Source organism: Dipodomys merriami, unplaced genomic scaffold, assembly GCF_024711535.1.
Source record: "Dipodomys merriami isolate MVZ:Mamm:240054 unplaced genomic scaffold, mDipMer1.0.p SCAF_84, whole genome shotgun sequence".
Taxonomy (NCBI): Eukaryota; Metazoa; Chordata; class Mammalia; order Rodentia; family Heteromyidae; genus Dipodomys; species Dipodomys merriami.
In genome coordinates this window covers 4372945-4392380 of record NW_027206446.1, presented here as the reverse complement: position 1 = coordinate 4392380, position 19436 = coordinate 4372945, and the positions used below count along the sequence as shown (strand labels likewise).

The 19436-nt window shown below is 44.7% G+C and overlaps 2 protein-coding genes across 2 annotated transcripts; both read left to right on the top strand.

The window, feature by feature from the left end:
• Positions 1-10050: 10050 nt before the first annotated feature.
• LOC138820032 (PRAME family member 8-like) lies at positions 10051-11505 on the top strand. The gene has a single exon (XM_070011672.1). The coding sequence runs from the start codon at positions 10051-10053 to the stop codon at positions 11503-11505; it is 1455 nt and encodes a 484-aa protein (XP_069867773.1).
• Positions 11506-13434: 1929 nt separating this feature from the next.
• Positions 13435-14916, top strand: LOC138820031 (PRAME family member 8-like). The gene has a single exon (XM_070011671.1). It carries the CDS (start codon positions 13435-13437, stop codon positions 14914-14916), a length of 1482 nt encoding a protein of 493 aa, XP_069867772.1.
• Positions 14917-19436: the final 4520 nt, after the last annotated feature.

Below are 19436 nucleotides of genomic sequence, written 5' to 3'. Positions count from 1 at the left end.
AACACATTTGACTAATGCTTAAGTAATTTTTTTTCATCTTCCTGTAATTCCAGGAGGTGGGGTGGGGTGGGGGGAGGGACCAAAAAATTCATTAAATTCACAAGAAATGTTATGCCAAAGTCTCAGGACCCCCACCACAAGAAGACCACCGAGAGTCAGACTCTACAGCTGTTTTATTTAAATGGGCTGCAGCTCAGGCCTCTTCCTACATTCCGACACAGCGGAGCCCAGGAGTAGAGCCCCAAGCTAAGGATTTGCAGGTCTTATAAAGGCACACAATCAACCAGGTGTTTTGATTACCACCACATATTGCTTTGCTAGACATAAACAAGTAACAAGTGGTCACTGCCTCAAACTTTAACCTTTCATTCCCCCCCTTGACTTATGGTCCTGAGCCACAATCTTGTGGCTCCAGCCCAAAACTAAACTCCAACAGCTCTTGATCTTGAACAAGTATACCAATAACAATCAGTCCATTTTTCTTTTCTTGAGGCGTATGCGGAGTGGTTGGGTAGGATGCTTGGAGACTTCCCATGTTTCCCCATGGTCATCCAGGGCAAAGGGGTCAGCCGGTCTAGCATGGGAGCAGTGGATCCAAGCAGCAATGCCATCCACCTTAAGGTCAGTAGGTGAGCCAGTAGCACCATGTAAGGTCCTTTCCACCGTGGTTCCAGAGATTTCAAGTTGTGCCTTCGAACAAACACCCAGTCCCCTGGTTTAAACAAATGGGGGTAGGAATAGAAGCAGAATCTTATAATGCTCTAAGCTGGGACTACATACTCTTATGCCCCAGCTGTAAATAGTCAAGCTTACACAGAAATTCAGTATCATCCAAATCAGCAAGCAATTCAGTCTGAAGGCTAGGGATAATGGGTGGAGGCTGTCCATACATTATTTCAAAAGGAGTAAAGCCAAGCTGATAAGGTGAATTGCTTATTCTAAACAATGCAAAAGGAAGGAGCGATACCCAGTCTGCACCAGTCTCCAAGGCCAATTTAGGTAAGGTCTTCTTTAGAGTCCAATTCATTCTTTCTACCTGCCCTGAACTCTGGGGGTCTATAAGCACAGTGCAATTTCCAATCTATCCCTAGTGCATCGGCTATTCCCTGATTTACTTTTGAGACAAAGGCCGGTCCATTGTCCAACCCATCGGTGGATGGGAAGCCATACCTGGGTAAGATTTCTTCCAGGATCTTCTTAGACACTACGTTTGCGGTCTCGTGCTTTGTTGGGTAGGCTTCAGCCCATCCTGGAAAAGTGTCTACAAAAACTAGCAAATATTTATATCCAAATTTTCCAGTTTTAATTTCTGTGAAGTCTACTTCCCATTACACACCTGGCCTATCTCCACGGAGGCGAGCTCCTTTTGTAACCGGCTGATTGGGGGCATTGGTGAGCTGACAGGCTTTACAGTTTTTAACAATGTCCTCAATGAGTTGATTTCCTTGCCTAATTTTTACTTCTGAGTGTTGGAGCAAGTCCTGCATTCTTCGGGTTCCCAAGTGAGAGACCCGATGGATTCTCTTAAGAATCTGCTTGCCCAATCTTTGTGGCAACATAAGTTTCCCCTCACCAGTTTTCCACCAGTCTTGAAACTGAGGCTCAGGAAGCAAAGCTTGTGGCCCTGGGTCTACTACAGTCAGTACTAACACTCTGGGTTGGAGAGCTGCCTCCTAAGCTGCCTGATCAGCCAAGTTATTTCCTTTGGTTATAGAATCAGTTCCCTTTTGATGGCCAGGGCAGTGCATAATGGCAATATTTCCTGGTTCCCATATGGCCCAGATGAGGCTTAAAATTTCTTGTTTGTTTTTAATAGTCTTTCCCTCAGCTGTCAGCAGCCCTCTCTCTTGGTAAATGGCTCCATGGACATGCACAGTGACAAAAGCATACCGACCGTCTGTGTAAATGTTTAGTCTCTTCCCTTTTCCCATCTGTAGGGCTTTTGTTAGTGCCACTAGTTCTGCACTTTGTGCTGACATTCCCTAGGGGAGTGCCCACACTATCTCAGTGTCCGTGGTGACTGCTGTGCCCGCGTACCTTTTTCCATCTCGAATGAAACTGCTGCTGTCTGTGAACCAGGTATGCTCAGCATGAGATAGTGGATAGTCCAACAAGTCTGGCCTCTTTTCCTTGGCCCGGTCTCTCTTTTCAAGCTCAATTTCATGTTCTCGGTCCTTCCTTTCCTGTCTTTGCTCCTCTGTCTCTCTCTTATTGTAAACCTTTTCCGCCGAGGCTACTAGATCCCTAATAGAGTTTTCACCAAGTTTGTTTACAGCCTGCAACTTTCTCTTTATGTCTGGTGCAGCTTGATTTATATAGGCAAACATAATCATCTGAGCCGACTCCTGGGTCTCAAGGTCATACGGGGTATATTAACTAAAAGCTTCCATGAGCTGCTCAAGATATGCTGCCGGACTTTCACTTCCTCCCTGTCTAAAATCATAAACTTTGTCCTTATTAGTAGGTTGGCGAGTCGCCACCTTGAGACCTGTCAAGAGACCCTGGCAGTAGACGAGGAGTCGCTCCCTACCTTCAACTGTATTGTAGTCCCATGTTGGTCGGATCTCAGGAAAATAGGCAGCGATCAGGGCAGGATCCGTGATGGGCGCGCCTGTGAGGCCAGGGATATGTTTCCAGGCCACCTCTTGGATACAGTCTCTCTCTTGGGTGGTAAAAAGAACCTGTAAAAGCTGACTGCAATCATCCCAAGTGGGCTGATGAGTAAAGAGAATAGTTTCAAGCAAACGAATTAAATCCTGGGGTTTCTCAGAAAAGGGGGCATTTTGGGTGTGCCCATTGTATAGATCACTGGTAGAAAATGGCCAATATTGGAGCTGCTGTTGACCATCCCCATCCACAGGACCTACAGTGTGTAATGGAAAAACAGCTATACTAGAAGGGGGGCTGATCCCACGGCGTCGTCGAGTGACTGGCCCCTCAGAAACTTTAAAGGCAGGTGCCGAGGGTTCTATAGCTCCCTCCTCCTCTTGATCATTCTCAGGTTCTGCAAAAGGAACCTGGGAAGGGGAATATGGGGGAGGAAACATTTCTTCTTCCAGGTTATCTCCCTGAAAAACCGGGGGGTACAATTTCTTTTCCTCTTTCTTAGTTCTTTTTGTAAGTCCAGGGGACTAGATGGAGTGGTGCCGATGGTTTCCAGTCCCGTCAGTCGTACAGTCCAAAAAACAATAAACAGTACAAACAAGACACACACAGGCCTGACAGTTACAAAAAAAAAAAAAGCTTATGAAGTGGAGATCTTCTGAATTGGTCCGCTGACTCCTGTAATGGGACATCCACGCCCCACAGCAGAAGGAGCAGACCCACAGTGGAGTTGGGCCTCGGGTAGGAGGCCCTCTTGGTCAGTTCCGGCCCAACACCAAACTGACCCCCGCCCCACAATTCACACGGGCGCGGTTCCAAAGACCCCCCCCCACCACAGGGCGGGGTTCCAAGGACCCCACCCCACTCCACACGCTGGGGTTCCAAGGACCCCCGCCCCACACGAGGATCTGGGATGTCTCCCAGTTCCTCCAGGGTTGTCGTGCAAGCATGTCTGCTTCGATAACCCTTTACGAATCAGAGCAGCCATCCTCACAAGGGAAAACAAAAGTAAAACAGACAAATGACAGCACAAGACAAATTAACAAAGACAGCGATGTTTTACCTTTGGAGTCTGAGGTCCTGGGGCTCTTTGAGGGGTATCCCGGATGAGCCCCTACTAATATGTTATGCCAAGGTCGCAGGACCCGCCCCCCTGCAAGAAGACCACCGAGAGTCAGACTCTACAGCTGTTTTATTTAAATGGGCTGCAGCTCGGGCCTCGTCTTACACTCCGACACAGTGGAGCCTAGGAGGAGAGCCCCGAGCTATGGATTTGCAAGTCTTATATAGGCACACAATCAACCAGGTGTTTTGATTACCACCATGTGTTGCTTTGGTAGACAGAAACAAGCAACAAGTGGTCACTGCCTCACACTTTAACCTTTCAGACAAAGCAGCAGTTCAATTTTATACCTAAAACGTTTCCAAATGGCCACCCATGGCTCACACTTGTAACCCCAGCTACTCTGGAGGCTGAGATCTGAGGTCTCTGCCAAGGATCCCTAGAGTTTCTCCTATTCCTTCATGTTTTCAGGGTATCTGCTTCGACTCTGAGGTCTTTGATCCATTTGGAGTTTATTCTGGTGTAGGGTGATATAGAAGGACCTAGCTTTAGTTCTCTACAGGCAATTAACCAATTTTGCCAGCACCATTTCCTGAAAAGGCTGTCTTTCTTCTAATCTATATTTTTAGCTTCCTTATAGAAGAATAGATGGCTATACGTCTGTAGGTTCATTTCTAGGTTCCATTCCATTGGTCCTGAGGTCTGTTCTTGTGCCAGTGCCAGTACTATGGCTTTATAAATAGAGTTTGAAATTTGGTATTGAAATTCCTCCAGCACTGTTCTTTCTGCTAGGGCCAGTTTTTGCTATTCAGAGTCTTTTATTGTTCCATATGAATTTTTGGGTTGCTTCTTCTATTTCTTTGAAGAATGAGGTTGGAATATTGATAGGTATTGCTTTGACTTTGTATATAGTCTTTGGCAGTATTGCCATTTTCACGATCTTGATCCTCCCAATCCAGGAGGCTGGGAGGTTTTTCCACTTCCTTAGTTCTGTTTTGATTTCCTTTTTCAGGTTTTTAAAGTTTTCATCACAGAGGTCCTTCACTTCTTTAGTTAAATCCTAGGTATTTTAATTTGGGGTGGCTATTACAAAAGGAGTTGCTTTCCTGATTTTAGCCACACTCTTCTCATTGTTGGCATACAGAAAAGCCATTGATTTTTTAAATGTTTTTATTGTGGAAATACTGTACAGAGGTGTTACAGTTACATGAGTAAGGTAATGAGTACATTTCTTATCAAGCACTGTTGGCTCCTCCTTTGTGTTTTCCCTACCTCCCTTCCCTCCCACCTGTACAACTACCCCCCCCCCGCACCTAAATTGTAAAGTTCGTTGTCCAACAGTGTCTTGTACATTGATACAATGGGTCAACCTGTATCTCTATTTAAATATTTTGTTTGTTCCCTTCCTCTCCCCAAATTACACTGACATCAAATACAGTGAAAATGGGCTATACCGTGGGGGAGGAACATACAAAGCAATAAAAAAAATCACATGATACCTTATAAATACATTAGAAACAATAGAAAGAAAAAAATCACTTGTTTCATTTTGCTTAACATCATCTTATCTGGTCATATGTACATAGCTTATGACCTTTTCTGCTTGTCCCAGACATATACTACTTATTGCAAATAAGGGAAACCATGATACCTATGTTTCTTTTGGCCTGGCTTACTTCACTTAATATAACCTTTTCTAAATCTTTCCATTCCCTAACAAATGGGCGATGTCATTCTTTCTGATGGAGGCATAGAATTCCATTGTACATATATACCACATTTTAAAAAATCCATTCATCTGGGCTGGGGAGGTGGCTTAGTGGTAGAGCGCTTGCCTTGCATGCCTGAGGACCTGAGTTCGACTCCTCAGTACCACATAAGCAAAAAAGAAAAAAACCGGAAGTGGCACTGTGGCTCAAGTGGTAGAGCACTAGCCTTGAGCTGAAGGGCTGAAGGACAGTGCCCAGGCCCAGAGTTCAGGCCCCATGACCGGACCCAAAAAAAAATCCATTCATCTACTGAGGGGTATCTGTGTTGGTTCCATATCTTAGCTATGGTAAATAATGCTACAATAAACATAGTTGTGCTGGTAGCTTTAGTATGGTCTTGTTTGTGATCTTTTGGATAAATGCCCAAAAGTGGGATTGCTGGGTCATAGGGGAGCTCTATGTAGAGTCTTTTGAGGAACCTCCATACTGCTTTCCAAAGTGGTTGAACACGTTTACATTCCCACCAACAATGCAGTAGGGTTCCCTTCTGTCCACATCCCCTCCAGCATCTGTTGTTATTAGGGTTCTTGACTATAGCCATTCTAACTGGGGTGAGGTGGTATCTTAATGTTGTTTTGATTTGCATTTCTTTTATGGCTAGGGAGGTTGATCATTTATTCACATGTCTATTGGCCATTCTTATTTCCTCTTCAGAGAATTTTCTCTGTAAGCCTTTAGCCCACTTATTTATTGGGCAGTTGTTTCTTTGAGGATTTGTTGTTGGGGGATTTAATTGAGTTCCAAGTATATTTTAGATCTGAGACCCTTTTCTGTTGTATGGCTAGAGAAAAATTTCTCCCAATCTGTGGGCTTTCTATCGATCTTGCTAGCTATGTCCTTTGCCATGCAGAAGCTCTGCAGCTTCATGCAATCCCATTTATCCAACCGTTCTTTCATTTGTTGTGTTTTTGGGTCTGTATTAAGAAAATTTTGGCCTGTGCCAAGGAGACCTAGGGTTTCTCCTATTCTGTCCTGTAATGTTTTCAGGGTGTCTGCTTTGACTCCAAGGTCTTTGATCCATTTGGAGTTGATTCTGGTGCAAGATTATATTTAAGTGGGGCTGGGAAGGTGGCTCAGTGGTAGAGCGCTTCCCTTGCATGCCTGAGGCCCTGGGTTCAATTCCTCAGCACCACATAAGCAAAAAAGAAAAAAGCCGGAATTGGCGCTGTGGCTCAAGTGGTAGAGTGCAAGCCTTGAGCTGAAGAGCTGAGAGACAGCACCCAGGCCAAGAAGTCAGGCCCCACGATCGGACCTCCACCCCCCAAAAAAAAGATTATATATAAGTAGCTAGCTTTAGTTTTTTGTTTTTTTTTTTTTTCCACAGGCAATTAACCAATTTTGCCAGCACCATTTTCTGAAGAAAGCCATTGGTTTTTGAGGGTTAATTTTATATCCTGCTATTTTTCCAAAGTTTCAAGTCAGCTTCAGTAATTTGGGAGTGTAGTTATGGGATTCTTTTTTTTGGGGGGGGGGGTCTGGTTGTGGGGCCTGAACTCTGGGCCTGGGCACTGTCCCTCAGCTCTTCAGCTCAAGGCTAGCGCTCTACCACTTGAGCCACAGCCCCACTTCCGGCTTTTTTCTTTTTGCTTATGTGGTGCTGAGGAATCGAACCCAGGGCCTCAGGCATGCAAGGCAAGTGCTCTACCACTGAGCCACCTTCCCAGCCTCATGTTATGGGATTCTTTAAAGACAAGATCATGTCATTTGCAAAGAGGAAAGTTTTACTTCATCTTTTCCTGTTTTAATCCCCTTTATGCATGCTGTCTTATTGCTGTAGCTAGGCATTCTAATACTAAACTGAAGAAAAGCGGAGAGAGTGGACATCTTTGTCTCATTCCTGAGTTTAGAGGAAATGGCTTTAGCTTTTCACCATTAAGTATAATGCTGTAGGTTTGTCATATACAGCTTTCATTGTATTGAGGCATGTTCCATGGATTCGTTTTTCCAGAGCCTTCATCATAAAGGGGTGTTGGATCTTGTCAAATGCAGAAGCATCTATTGAGATAATCATGTGGTTCTTATCCTTGCTCTTGTTGGTGTGATAAATTGGCACATATTAAACAAATTTGCATCCCTAAAATGAATCCTGTTTGATCGTGGTGTATGATTTTTTGATGAGTTGTTGAAGTCAAGTGACCGAAATTTTGTTGAGAAGTTTTGCATCGATGTTCTTCAAAGAAAAGACTCTATAGTGCTCTTTGATGAGTTCCTGCCTGGTTTGGGGATGAGGGTTACAATGGCTTCATCGAAAGAGTTTGGTAGTGAACTTTCACTTTCAATTTCATTGAAGAGTTGGAGGAGTATTGGTGTAAGTTCTGCTTTGAAGGTCTTGCAGTTCATCTGTAAATCCATTCATCCTGGGCTTTTCTTGGGTGGGAGGTCTCTTACTGCTGTTTCTATTTTGATGTTTGATATGGGTCTGTTAAGTTGGTTTAACTCATCTTGGTTTAGTTTCAGCATGTAGATATTTGCTAGAAAACCATCCATTTCTTCCAGATTCTCAAACTTCTTAGCATAAAGATTTGAGAAGTATTCCCTTATAATGTTCTAGATCTTGGTTGCTTCTGTAGTGATGTTTCCATTCTCATCTCTGGGTTTGTTTATTTGGGTGTTCTCTCTCTCTCTCTCTCTCTCTCTCTCTCTCTCTCTCTCTCTCTCTCTCTCTCTCTCTCTCTCTCTCTCTCTCTCTCTCTCTCTCTCTCTCTCTCTCTCTCTCTCTCTCCCTCTCTCTCTCTCTCTCTCTCTCTCTCTCTCTCTCTCTCTGTAAGATTTGCTAAGGATCTGTCAATTTTGTTAATTTTTTCAAAGAACCAACTCTTTGTTTTATTCTTGCTGTTTTTTTTTGGATTCTAATTCATTTAATTCTGATTTAATTTTAATTATTTCTTTCTGTCTACCGGATTGGGGTTTATCTTGCTGCTCTTTTTCAAGGAGGTTCAGATATCTCATTAAATTGTTGGTTTCAGATCTCTCCAATTTGTTGATGTATGAACTCAGGGCTATAAACGTGCCTCTGAATACTGCCTTTACTTTGTTCCAGAGGAGCTGGTGATTTATGTATTTCTTTTTGTTGAATATCATGAACATTTGAATTTCCTTTCTAATCTCTTCCATGACCCACTCGTGTCTTGTTGATTCTCCATGTGTTACAGGACTTTCTTTGATGGCTTTTGGTGTTTCATAATTTTATTCCCTTGTGGTCTAAGAGAATGCAGGGCATAACTTCAATGTTTCTGAATTTGGACAGATTTGCTTTGTGGCCTAGATTGTGGTCTATTTTGGAGAATGTTCCATGTGCTACTGAGAAGAAGATAATTTGATGCTGCTGGGTGAAATATTAGGTAAATATCTGTTAATTCTAGTTCATCTATGCAGATGTTTAGATCCAAGGTTTTTCTGTTGAGTTTTTGCTTGGTTGATCTATCCAGGGGGGATAGTGCTGTGTTTAGGTCCCCAACAATTAATGTCTTTGGATCTATGTGAGATTTGAAGGAAAGTAGTGTTTCTTGGATAAATTGGGTGCTCTGTTGTTTGGTGAATATGTATTTAGAATTGTAAAATCCTCCTGAAGGGGAGATCCCTTAAATTGTATGTAGTGACCTTCTTTATCTGTTCTTGCTAATTTTAATTTGAAATCTATTTTATCTGATATTAGAATTGCAACTTTGCCTGTTTATGGGGGCCATTTCCTTGGAAGATTTTATCCCAGCCTTTTACTTTCAGGATATGTTTGTTTTTTGTGAGCAAGGTGAAGTCCATGAATATTGATAATTAGGAGTGAGAAGAATTTGGTAATTCCTGCCATGTTATCCACCTTCTTAGGGCCTGCGCCTTGTCATATCTCAAAACATGTATTTGGTTCCCTGGTAAACAGCCATTTCTATTCTAATATCAAGATCCTTATCTCCAATAAACCCCTCAGAAAAAGTCAGATACTGTTGTGGCTCTTTGGTAGAATACTATCACTGACATTATGAAGTTAAGGGACAGTGATCAGATTCATAGGTAAATTTCTAGGACCAGCACCAAAAAAGAAAGGAGGATGGAAGGAAGGGAGGGAGGGAGGGAGGCAGGAAGGAAGGAAGAAAGGAAGAGGAGAAAGGAAGGCAGGGGAGGAAGGAAGAAAGAAAGAAAGAAATGAAAGAAGGAAGGAAGAGAAAAAGTACAGAAACTAAATTTACTGAATTAGTTGTAGATGCTACAAAGTTGGGCTGTGTGCTCTGCTTGGACTCTTTGCAGTTTCAAGGCAGCAGAATGCCTGTGGGAATGTCTGGAAAGATGAAGGTACAAGGGTGGTGATTCTTTTTGCTCCAGTGTGTTTTATATTTCAAAGAGATCCTGGCCTGTGTGGGTCAGGACTTTAATCCTATCACTTTTTGGTTCACTGTTTGAAATAATTTCAAGGGCAACACCCAACCAAGGTGTACTGGGTGTGTCTCAGAAATCCCATCAGAAGCTGCCCTCTCATTGGTAGAAATGCAAAGGTGAGGGTGGGGTTGGGCTATAAAAATGCCCAGGGATCAAAGAACAAAAGGAGAATTCTGCAGTGCCTGGCCCTGCTGGGATTTTGAGAGCCTTTCATACCTGGTCCACATCTGATCCATCAAGATGAGCATGAGAACCCCACCCTCGCTCCAACATCTGGCCATACAGAGTGTGCTGAGCAACCAGTCCCTGTCCATCTCTGCCTTGGAGGATCTGCCGGCGGTGCTGATCACTTTGCTCTTCATGGAGATCTATAAACAGGGCTACACGGAGATGCTGAAAGCCATGGTGCAGGCCTGGCCCTTGCCCTGCCTCCCCCTAGGGGACCTGGTCGAGTCACCAGACCTGGAAACCTTCAAGGCTGTCCTGGATGGAATTGATCTGCTACTTGCCAAGAGGGAGCGCCCCAGTCGGTGGAAACTGCAAGTACTTGACCTGCGGAATGATCACCCAAACATCTGGATACAGGGTTACCATTCAATGGCCCAAATCTCTTATCCAGATGTCCTGACTGACAGGCCAACAGAGAGCTGTGGTTCAATGATGATTGAAGAGCAGCCCTTGATGGTCATCAGGGATCTCACCATCAAAGATGGCACCCAGAATGCTCTCCAAGCCCACTTGCTCCAGTGGGCCAGGAAGAGGAAAGAACGAGTCCAGCTGTGCTCAAGAAAGCTGCGGATTCTGTCTGGCTCCGTGTCTAAAATCCAGAAGGCTCTGGGTGTGGTGAGGCTGGACTCCATCCAAGAACTGGTGGTGAGTGAATTTTGGCTTCCAGGAACCTTGAGAATATTTACTCTTTACCTGGGCCATATGAAGAACCTCAAGTGCTCCAGCATGTGGACTGACATCCCTCGCTCCCACGAAAATTCCCAATATCCCTGGATAATCGGGGGGTATCTGGGGCGTCTAAAGCATCTCCAAGAGCTTCATGTGCACAACATTTTGTTTATTGCAACTATTCCCACCATCCTCAGGAGCCTGCCGCCTCTGAAGATGTTGTCTCTGAGCTCATGTGCACTGCCGGAAACCGACCTGAGGTTTTTGTCCCAGTATGCCTGCACCAGGCAGCTCAAGCACTTGCATTTGAGGACTTTGCCAATGAAACGTGCTGAGCCCCTGAGAGCCTTCCTGGAGCATGTAGCCTGCACCTTGGAGACCCTGGCCTTGGAGGAGTGTTATATCACTGATGCCCAGCTCTCGGCCATCCTGCCCACCCTGAGCCAATGCTCCCAGCTCCGCTTCTTCAGTTTCTATGGAAACTGTATTTCCATGGCCACCCTACAGAACCTCCTGAGCCACATGGCCAGGCTGGGTCATTTGAGAAGGGGGTTCTATCCTGCCCCTCTAGAGTGCTACCACCCTGAAGATTGGTATCTAGAGAACTTCGACCCTGGGAGATTTGCTGAGGTTGGGGCTACCTTGGTGCAGACATTGAGAGATGTGGGAACAAATCAGAAGGTCCAGATCTGTACCAGTTTCTGTCATCGCCATAACACGTGCCAACTGTATAGTCTGACTCTTGATGGTACCTGGGTGGTCACAGAAGAGGACCTTACTGGCCTTTCTGCTCTGCCTGTGTAGTAAGGCGCCACTCTCTCCTACAAGCTTTTCAACGTCAGAAATGGAAGCTGGGGCAGAAATGCATTCTCCCACGGGGCACACTTTCCAAAGTTCTGTGTGGGTGGAAAAATCATAGCTCTGCAGTTCCAGGATTCTGAGTGTGTTCTGTGCACACACCATCAGGAATCTGAAGTCAATTCAGCCTAGAAAGAACTGGAATATACTCTTGTTTTTCTTAATGGTTGTAAGCAAACTCGTATCATGTGACAATCTCTTACTATATATAATTTACTGTATCAATCAATCACAAATAAAAAGAATGGAAAAGCATGAGTAGAAAGAGATCTTTTTGCGGCACCATAGAATGAGAGTATTGTTTGTGGCTAGATTCCTAGTTACTCAGCAAGTCTGAGATCTGTGGATCACAGTTCAAAGCTACCGTGGGCAGGAAAGTCCTTGAGACTCTCAACTCTAGCAAACCTTCAAATAACCCAGAAATGGAGCTCTGGCTTAAGTAGTAGAGTGCTGACATTGAGCACAAAAATTAGGGACAGCACCTACGTGCCAGAATTGGCACAAACAAACATACCCACCTATGACCAAGGTCAGTCACACATAGACCAATTTCTGGGGAAAAGGTCTGAGGGAAAATTAAACATCAAATTCCAAATGACATCCATGAAATCCAAGAGAAGTTTCTACTTCTCCAACATATTTGGGGGTGAGAATTTTTTGTATCAAATGTGTCTTCAAATGTAAACCACAGTTCCTTTGCCACTTCCGGTTTTCTGGTGGTTTATTGGAGATAGGAGTCTTATGGTCTCTCCTGCCCGGGCTGGCTTTGAACCGCGATCCTCAGATCTCAGCCTCCTGAGTAGCTAGGATTACAGGCGTGAGCCACCAGCGCCCGGCTGCTTGATAGATTTTTATTCCAGCCTTTCGCATTCAGAATCTGTTTGAATCTTTGGGCAATGTGTGCCTGTTGGTAACAGAAGATAAATGGGTCTTGCTGTCTGATCCACCTAGTCAATCTATGTCATTTAATTGATAAAGTCCATGAATATGAATAGTTAGGATTGAGAAGTATTTGGTAATTTCTGCCATTTATCCATGTTTTCGGGGGCCATGACTTGTCTTTTTATACTATGGTTCTCTGTTAAACAGGGATTTCTCTGCCAGAAGACTATTGTTTCCAATCAACTGCTTAGAAAAGGGAGAAGTACTGTTATGACTCAAGTGGTAAAGCACTACATTTGACAAAGAAAAGATAAGGAACAACACCCAGGCTCAGAGTTAAAGTTCTAGAATGGGTACAAAAAGAAACATGAGAGGAAGGAAAGAGAAGAGGAAGGAAGCAAGGAAGGTAGGAAGTGAAGGAAGAGGGAAAGAAATCCAGAGAACAATTTCCTGATGTCTTGTGGGTGTTATAACTTCGGGTGACTTCTCTCCTTGCATGCTTTGTAGCTCAGGGCCGTGCAACATCTGTGGGAAAGTCTGAAGGGATTAAAGTATAAGAGTGGGAAGTCATTTTGGTAAAGTGTGATTTACATTTCTTTTTTTTTAATTTAATTTTATTTTATTTGTGAACATACTGTACAGAGGAGTTACAATTACATGGGCAGGATAATGCGTACATTTCTTGTGATTTACATTTCAAAGAAAAGCTAGGCTGTGTGGGACAGGCCTTTAATCCTATCATTTTTTGGTTAAACCAGTGTTTGAATTGATCTCAAGTGAAACACCCAACCAAGGTGTGCTGGGTGTGACTCAGAAATCCCATCAGAAGCTGCTCTCTGATTGGCAGATATGGAATGGGGAGGGGAAGGGGTTGGGCTTTAAAGATGCCTAGGGATGGAGAACAGAAGCAGAGTTCTGAATCCTGCAGTCAGTGCCTCAACTTGCTGTGATTCAGAGAGCCCTGCACACCTGGTCCAATTCTGGTCCATCAAGATGAGCACTGGAGCCCCTCCCTCGCTCCAGCATCTGGCCATGCAGAGTCTGCTGAGCAACCAGGCCCTGGCCATCTCTGCCCTGGAAGATCTGCCTCTGCTGCTGTTCCCTTCGCTCTTCATAGAGGTCTATGCCCAGGGCCCCACAGAGGTGCTGAAGGCCCTGGTGCAGGCCTGGCCCTTCTCCTGCCTCCCCCTGGGGGACCTGGCAGAGTCTCCAGACCTGGAAACCTTCAATGCTGTCCTGAATGGGCTCCATCTGCTACTGGCCAAGAAGGAGCGCCCCAGTCAGTGGAAACTGCAAGTCCTCGACCTGCGGAAGGAGCACCCCAACATCTGGATACAGGGCTACCCCTCCATGGCCCGACTATCTTGTCCGGATGTCCTCACTGACAAGCCAAGAGAGAGCCACTGCTCAGGGATGACTGAAAAGCCTCCCTTGACCATAGCCATGGACCTGACCATCAAAGATGGCGCCCAGGACACTCTCCAAGCCTACCTGCTCCAGTGGGCTAGGGAGAGGAGAGAACAAGTACAGCTCTACTCCAGGAAGCTGCAGATTCTGTCTGACTCCTTCTCTGAAATCCAGAAGGCTCTGCTTGTGGTGAGGCTGGACTCCATCCAGGAACTTGTGGTGAGTGAATTCGGGCATCCAGGAATTATGAAAGAACTTGCTCCTTACTTGGGTCGAATGAAGAACCTTCACATTCTCAACTTCTACAACATGGGTGGCGACTTCTACAGTCACCCTCACAAGAATTTATGGTATCCCTGGATGATAGGGGAGCATCTAGGGCAGCTGCAGCATCTCCAGGAGCTTCATGTGCATCACATTATCTTGCTTAATGCAAATATACCCGCCATCATCAGGAGCCTGCCGCCTTTGAAGACCTTGTCTCTGAGTTCATGTCTGCTGAAGGAAGCTGACCTGAGCTTTCTGTCCCAGTGTCCCTGCTCCAGGCAGCTCAAGCACCTGCGTCTGAGGAGATTGCCCATGGAGTCATTCAGTTCTGAGCCCCTGAAAGCCTTGTTGGGTAGAGTGGTGGGAACCCTGGAGACCCTGGCCCTGGAAGACTGTGCCATCAATGACGCCCAGCTCTCAGCCATCTTGCCCATCCTGAGCCAATGCTCTCAGCTTAGCCTCTTCAGTTTCTATGGAAATCACATCTCCATGGCCACCCTGCAGAACCTCCTGAGCCACATGGCCAGGCTGGGCCATTTGAGACGAGGGCTCTATCCTGCCCCTCTGGAGAGCTACCGCCCACAAGAGTGGAGGCAAAGGTACATTGACCATGAGAGATTTGCCAATGTTCGGGCTGGCTTGGCACAGGTATTAAGAGATATCGGGACAAACCAGAAGGTCCAGATCTGTACACGTTTCTGTCATCACCGAAACAAGTGCCAGTCCTACAGCATGGCACCTGATGGTTCCTGGGTGGTCACAGAGGAAGATCTTCCTGGGCTTTCTGCTCTGCCTGTGTAGTTTGGCCATCTCTCCTGGAATTTCTTCTCAGCATCAGAAATGAAAGACTGGACAGTAGTGCATTCTCCAGGCCTAGCAAACTCCAAAGTTCAATGTGGTTGGAAGACACAGGGCATCTGGTCCTTAGTTTTTCAGGTCAAACATAACTCTGAAGCCCCAGGAGTTTAAGAGTGCTTTTGGGTCCATGTGCCCTGTACACACATTCTCAGAAATTTGGAGTATATTAGGCCTGGAAAGAACTGAAACAAGATCTTGCTGTGGGCCAATCTAAGCTGTGAGAACATCATTTATTATCTATAAATTTCTGTATCAATCAATCATAAATAAAAAGAAAAGAAAAACATGAGTAAAAAGATATCATTTCTCAGCACCAAAAAAATGAGTGTATTGGTTCCACCTAGAAGCATAGCTGCTCAGGACATCTGAGATCTGAGGATCACAGTTCAAAGCCAGCTTGGGCAGGAAAGTCCTTGAGATTCTCATCTCTAGTGAATCTCCAAAAAAGCCACAAGTGGAGCTGTGGCTCAACTAGTAGAGTGCTGGCATTGAGCACTGTGCCAACATTGGCACAAACAAACAAACTTATGACATGGGTCAATCATAGATCAAATTCTGGGGATTAAGTTTGAGGAAAAATTGAACATCAAATGCCAAATGACAATCTATAAATCAAGAGAACTCTTTCTAATTCTCCAACATATTTGAGCATAAGAATTTTCAATAGATAAATCTGTATTGGTTGAGATTTGATCAAATGTGCCTTCATAATGCAAACCACAGTTCTTTTGCACTTCTAAGATAAAATTCACTTTATATCCACAGAGGAACACACGTGTACATGCGTGCACACACACACACACACACACACACACACACACACACACACACACATGCACACACACAAAAAGAAGAAAACATGCATTCGTTTCTAGCATCTCATGATAGTAATCCTATTCAGGAGTCTGATATCTTAGGGTTTCCGGTAGAAGCCAGCCAAGCAGGAATATATTTGAGAGTACTGTCTCCAAGAAACTCCTCACAAAATATTCTAGGATTCCTAGAATTGAAGGCACTCAAAAAGTTTGAGATCTGAGGGTCACAGTTAAAACCCATTCTGGGCCAAAAATCAGTGAGAGCGTTTTACCAATTGGGTGATTAGTGTTGTGGCTCAATTGGTAGAGCACTGGCCTTGACATAAAGCAATTTGGAATACTCCCAAGGCCCTGAGTGCAAGTCCAAGTTCAGCACACAATAAAAAAAGAAAGGAAGAGAAGAAGGCAGCCAGGCAGAAGAGAAGGCAGTGACTGAGGGAGAGAGGACAAAGTAAGGAAAGAAGGGAAGAAGGAAGAAAGGTATGAAGGAATCAAGGAGGGAAGGAATGAAGGAAGAAAGGAAGGTAAGAGGGAAGGGAGTGAAGGGAAGGAGGGAATGCAGGCAGGAGGGACGGAAGGAAGGTGGGAGGGAAGGAGAAAAGCTAAGAAGGAATGGAGTGAAGGAAAGTTGGGTGTGAAGGAAGGAGAGAGGGAGGGAAAGAACTGCAGAGATAGAATTTCCAGGTATCTTGTTGGAAGCTGTAAATTGGGCTGGATGTTCTTTTCAGGTTCTTTGCAGGCTCAGGGCAGGGGGACATCTGTAGGAATGTCTTGAGGAATTAGGTGGGAAATCTTTTGTGTTCAGTTCATTTTATACATTTGCAAAAGAAGCTGGGCTGTGTTGTTGAGTTTTTATGGGTGCTTGTGTTCTGTGCACACACCATCAGGAATCAGGAGAAATTCAGCTAAAGAATTGGAACATGATCTTGTTTTCCTAAATGATTATGTGTAAACCCTCTAAACCTGGGGCAGCCCAGCACTCTATACTATTTAATGTATAATGAGCCAATCAATTTATTTTAAAGTAAAAGAAAGGAAAATAGGAAGTAGAAAGACACCATAGAATGAGAGTATTATCCGCCCCCCCCCAAATTCTAGCTACTTAGCAAGTCTGAGATCTGAGGATTACAATTCAAAACCAGCTAGGGCAGGAAAGGCCTCTAGATGCTCATCTGAGGTGAACCTCCAAAAAAGCCAGAAGTGGGGCTGTGGCTCAGGTAAGAGTGCTGGCTTTAAGCAGGACAGCACAGGGACAGTACCCAGGCCCTGAGTTCAAGCCCCACAGGTGGAACAACAAAATGTAACAAAAGAAAAATTCAAAAAAATTCCATGACCAACCTCAAACATACATAAAACAAATTTTGTAGAAAAGCTAGGGAAGAAATTCAAAACCAAATGCAAAAGACATTCCATGAAAGCAAGAGAACTCTTCCTGCTTCTCTCACATACTTGGGATGACAAATGTCAATATCTAATACCAGTTCAGATTTCATGAAAGGCACCTTGAAAATGCAGGCCACAATTCATTTGTTCTTCTATAAGAAATATTCACTTCCTGATCATCCAGTCACTCTAAAAGAAAGAAAGATAAAAAGAAGGATCACATTGAGATCTGGTGGATTCTGCCTGTAATTGTACTATTCAACAGGCTGAGATAAGAGGACGGCAGTTCCATGCCAGTCTAGCAGGAAAGTCTGGGAGACTCGTTCTTTTAATATTTTAAAATTTTATTGTGAAGGTGATGTACAGAGGGATTACATTTCCATGATTCGGAAAATAAGTACATTTCCTTTTACACAGTGTCACTCTCTTCTACATTCCCTTCCAATCCCCCCTTCCCACTTTCATCACCCCTAAGGTGTAAAGTTCATTTCCAACAGAGTGTGTGATTAATATCACTGATGAATCAGGACACCCTTTGTCCCACTGTTTCTCCACTTCTTCTCTTCCCCAAATCAGAAAAATATAAATAAGACAAAGGGTACAGAATAAAAAAAGTGACAAAAGGGAATAAATGAAAGGGGGTGGGGAACTACAAATGGTACATTCCATTTCTTGCAGTTCCTTTCAATAAGCACATTGGTTTTTTTTTCCATTGTTGTACTTGAACTCAAGGACCTGGCCGTGTCCCTGAGCTCTTTTTGCTCAAAGCTAGCTCTTTATCACTTTGAGCCACGGCACCACTTCTTGTTTTTGAGTGGTTAATTGGGGATTAGAGTCTCATGGGGACGTTTCTGCCCAGGCTGGCTGGGTTGGAACCTGATTCTCAGATCTCAGCCACCTGAGTAGCTAGGATTACTGTAATGTGCCACCATCAACAACCTCAACAAGTGTCATTGTGTAGTAATACACCCAAAGGTATTGAGCCCTGTGATCCTTGCCCAAGGATATGCTTCCTAGAAATCTAGAAACCTTCCATGCTGTCCTGGATGGACTCCATCTGCTACTTGCCAAGAAGGAGCCTCCTAGTCAGTGGAAACTGCAAGTACTCAAGAGATCTGGACACAGTGATATCTCTCCTTGGCCCAAAGTTCGTCTCGAGAGGTCCTCATTGATAATCCCACAGAGAGTTGTGGTTGAGCAATGATGAACAGCCCTTGAGGATCACCATGATCCTGATCATCAAAGATGGTACCCAGGATGATCAGCATGCCTATGTGCTCCCATGTGTCAGCCAGAAAGAGGAAACAATGAGTTTAGTTGTGCTGAAGGAAGCTCCAGATTCGCTGTGGCTCCATCTCTGAAATCCAGCAGACTCTGCTTGTGGTGAGGCAGACCTCCATCCAGGAACTAGGGGTGAGTGAATTTTGGTACCCACAAACTATGGGAAAACTTACCCTTTACCTGGGGCAGATGAAGAACCTCCGCATCCTTAACTTCTCTAAGATAGGTGGCTACTTCAACGTATTTAGTCCCAAGAATTTCTCATATTCCTGGAAATTTGGGGCATATCTGGAGCACCTGCAACATCTCCAGGAACTTCATGTGTATGATATGATCTTCCCTGATGAAAACTTGCCCTCCATCCTCAAGAGCCTGAAGCTGTTGAAGACCTTGTCTCTGAGTTCATGTCCACTAAAGGAAGCCAACATTTGGTTCCTGTCCCAATGCTCAAGCACCTGTTTAAGGAGTTTATACATGAACATACTTGTTCTTGAGCCTCTGCAAGCCATCCTGAATTAAGTAGCCAGCTGGCACCCTTGCAATCCTGGACTGTGCCATCACTGATGCCCATCTCTCAGCCATCCTGCCAGCCTGAGCCAGTGCTCCCAGCTCAGATTCTTCCATTTTGACAGAAACCCCATCTCTGTCTGCCCTGCAGAGCCTCCTGAGCCACATGGCCAGGCTGGGCCATTTGAGATGGGGACTCTATCCTGCCCCTCTGGGGACCTACCTTAGAGGTAGCCCAAGGTTTGGGCTGGCTTGGCACAGGCATTGAGAGACATGGAGATAACCCAGAAGGTCCAGATCTGTATCACTTTCTGTCATTACCAGAACAACTACCGATCACAGGCTGGAACCAGATGGTTCTTGTGTGGTCACAGAAAAGGATCTTGCTGGCCTCTCTGCTCTGCCTATGTTGTATGGTGGCTCTCTCCTGCAATCTCTTCTCAATAGCAGAAATGAAAGCAGGGACAGAAATGCATT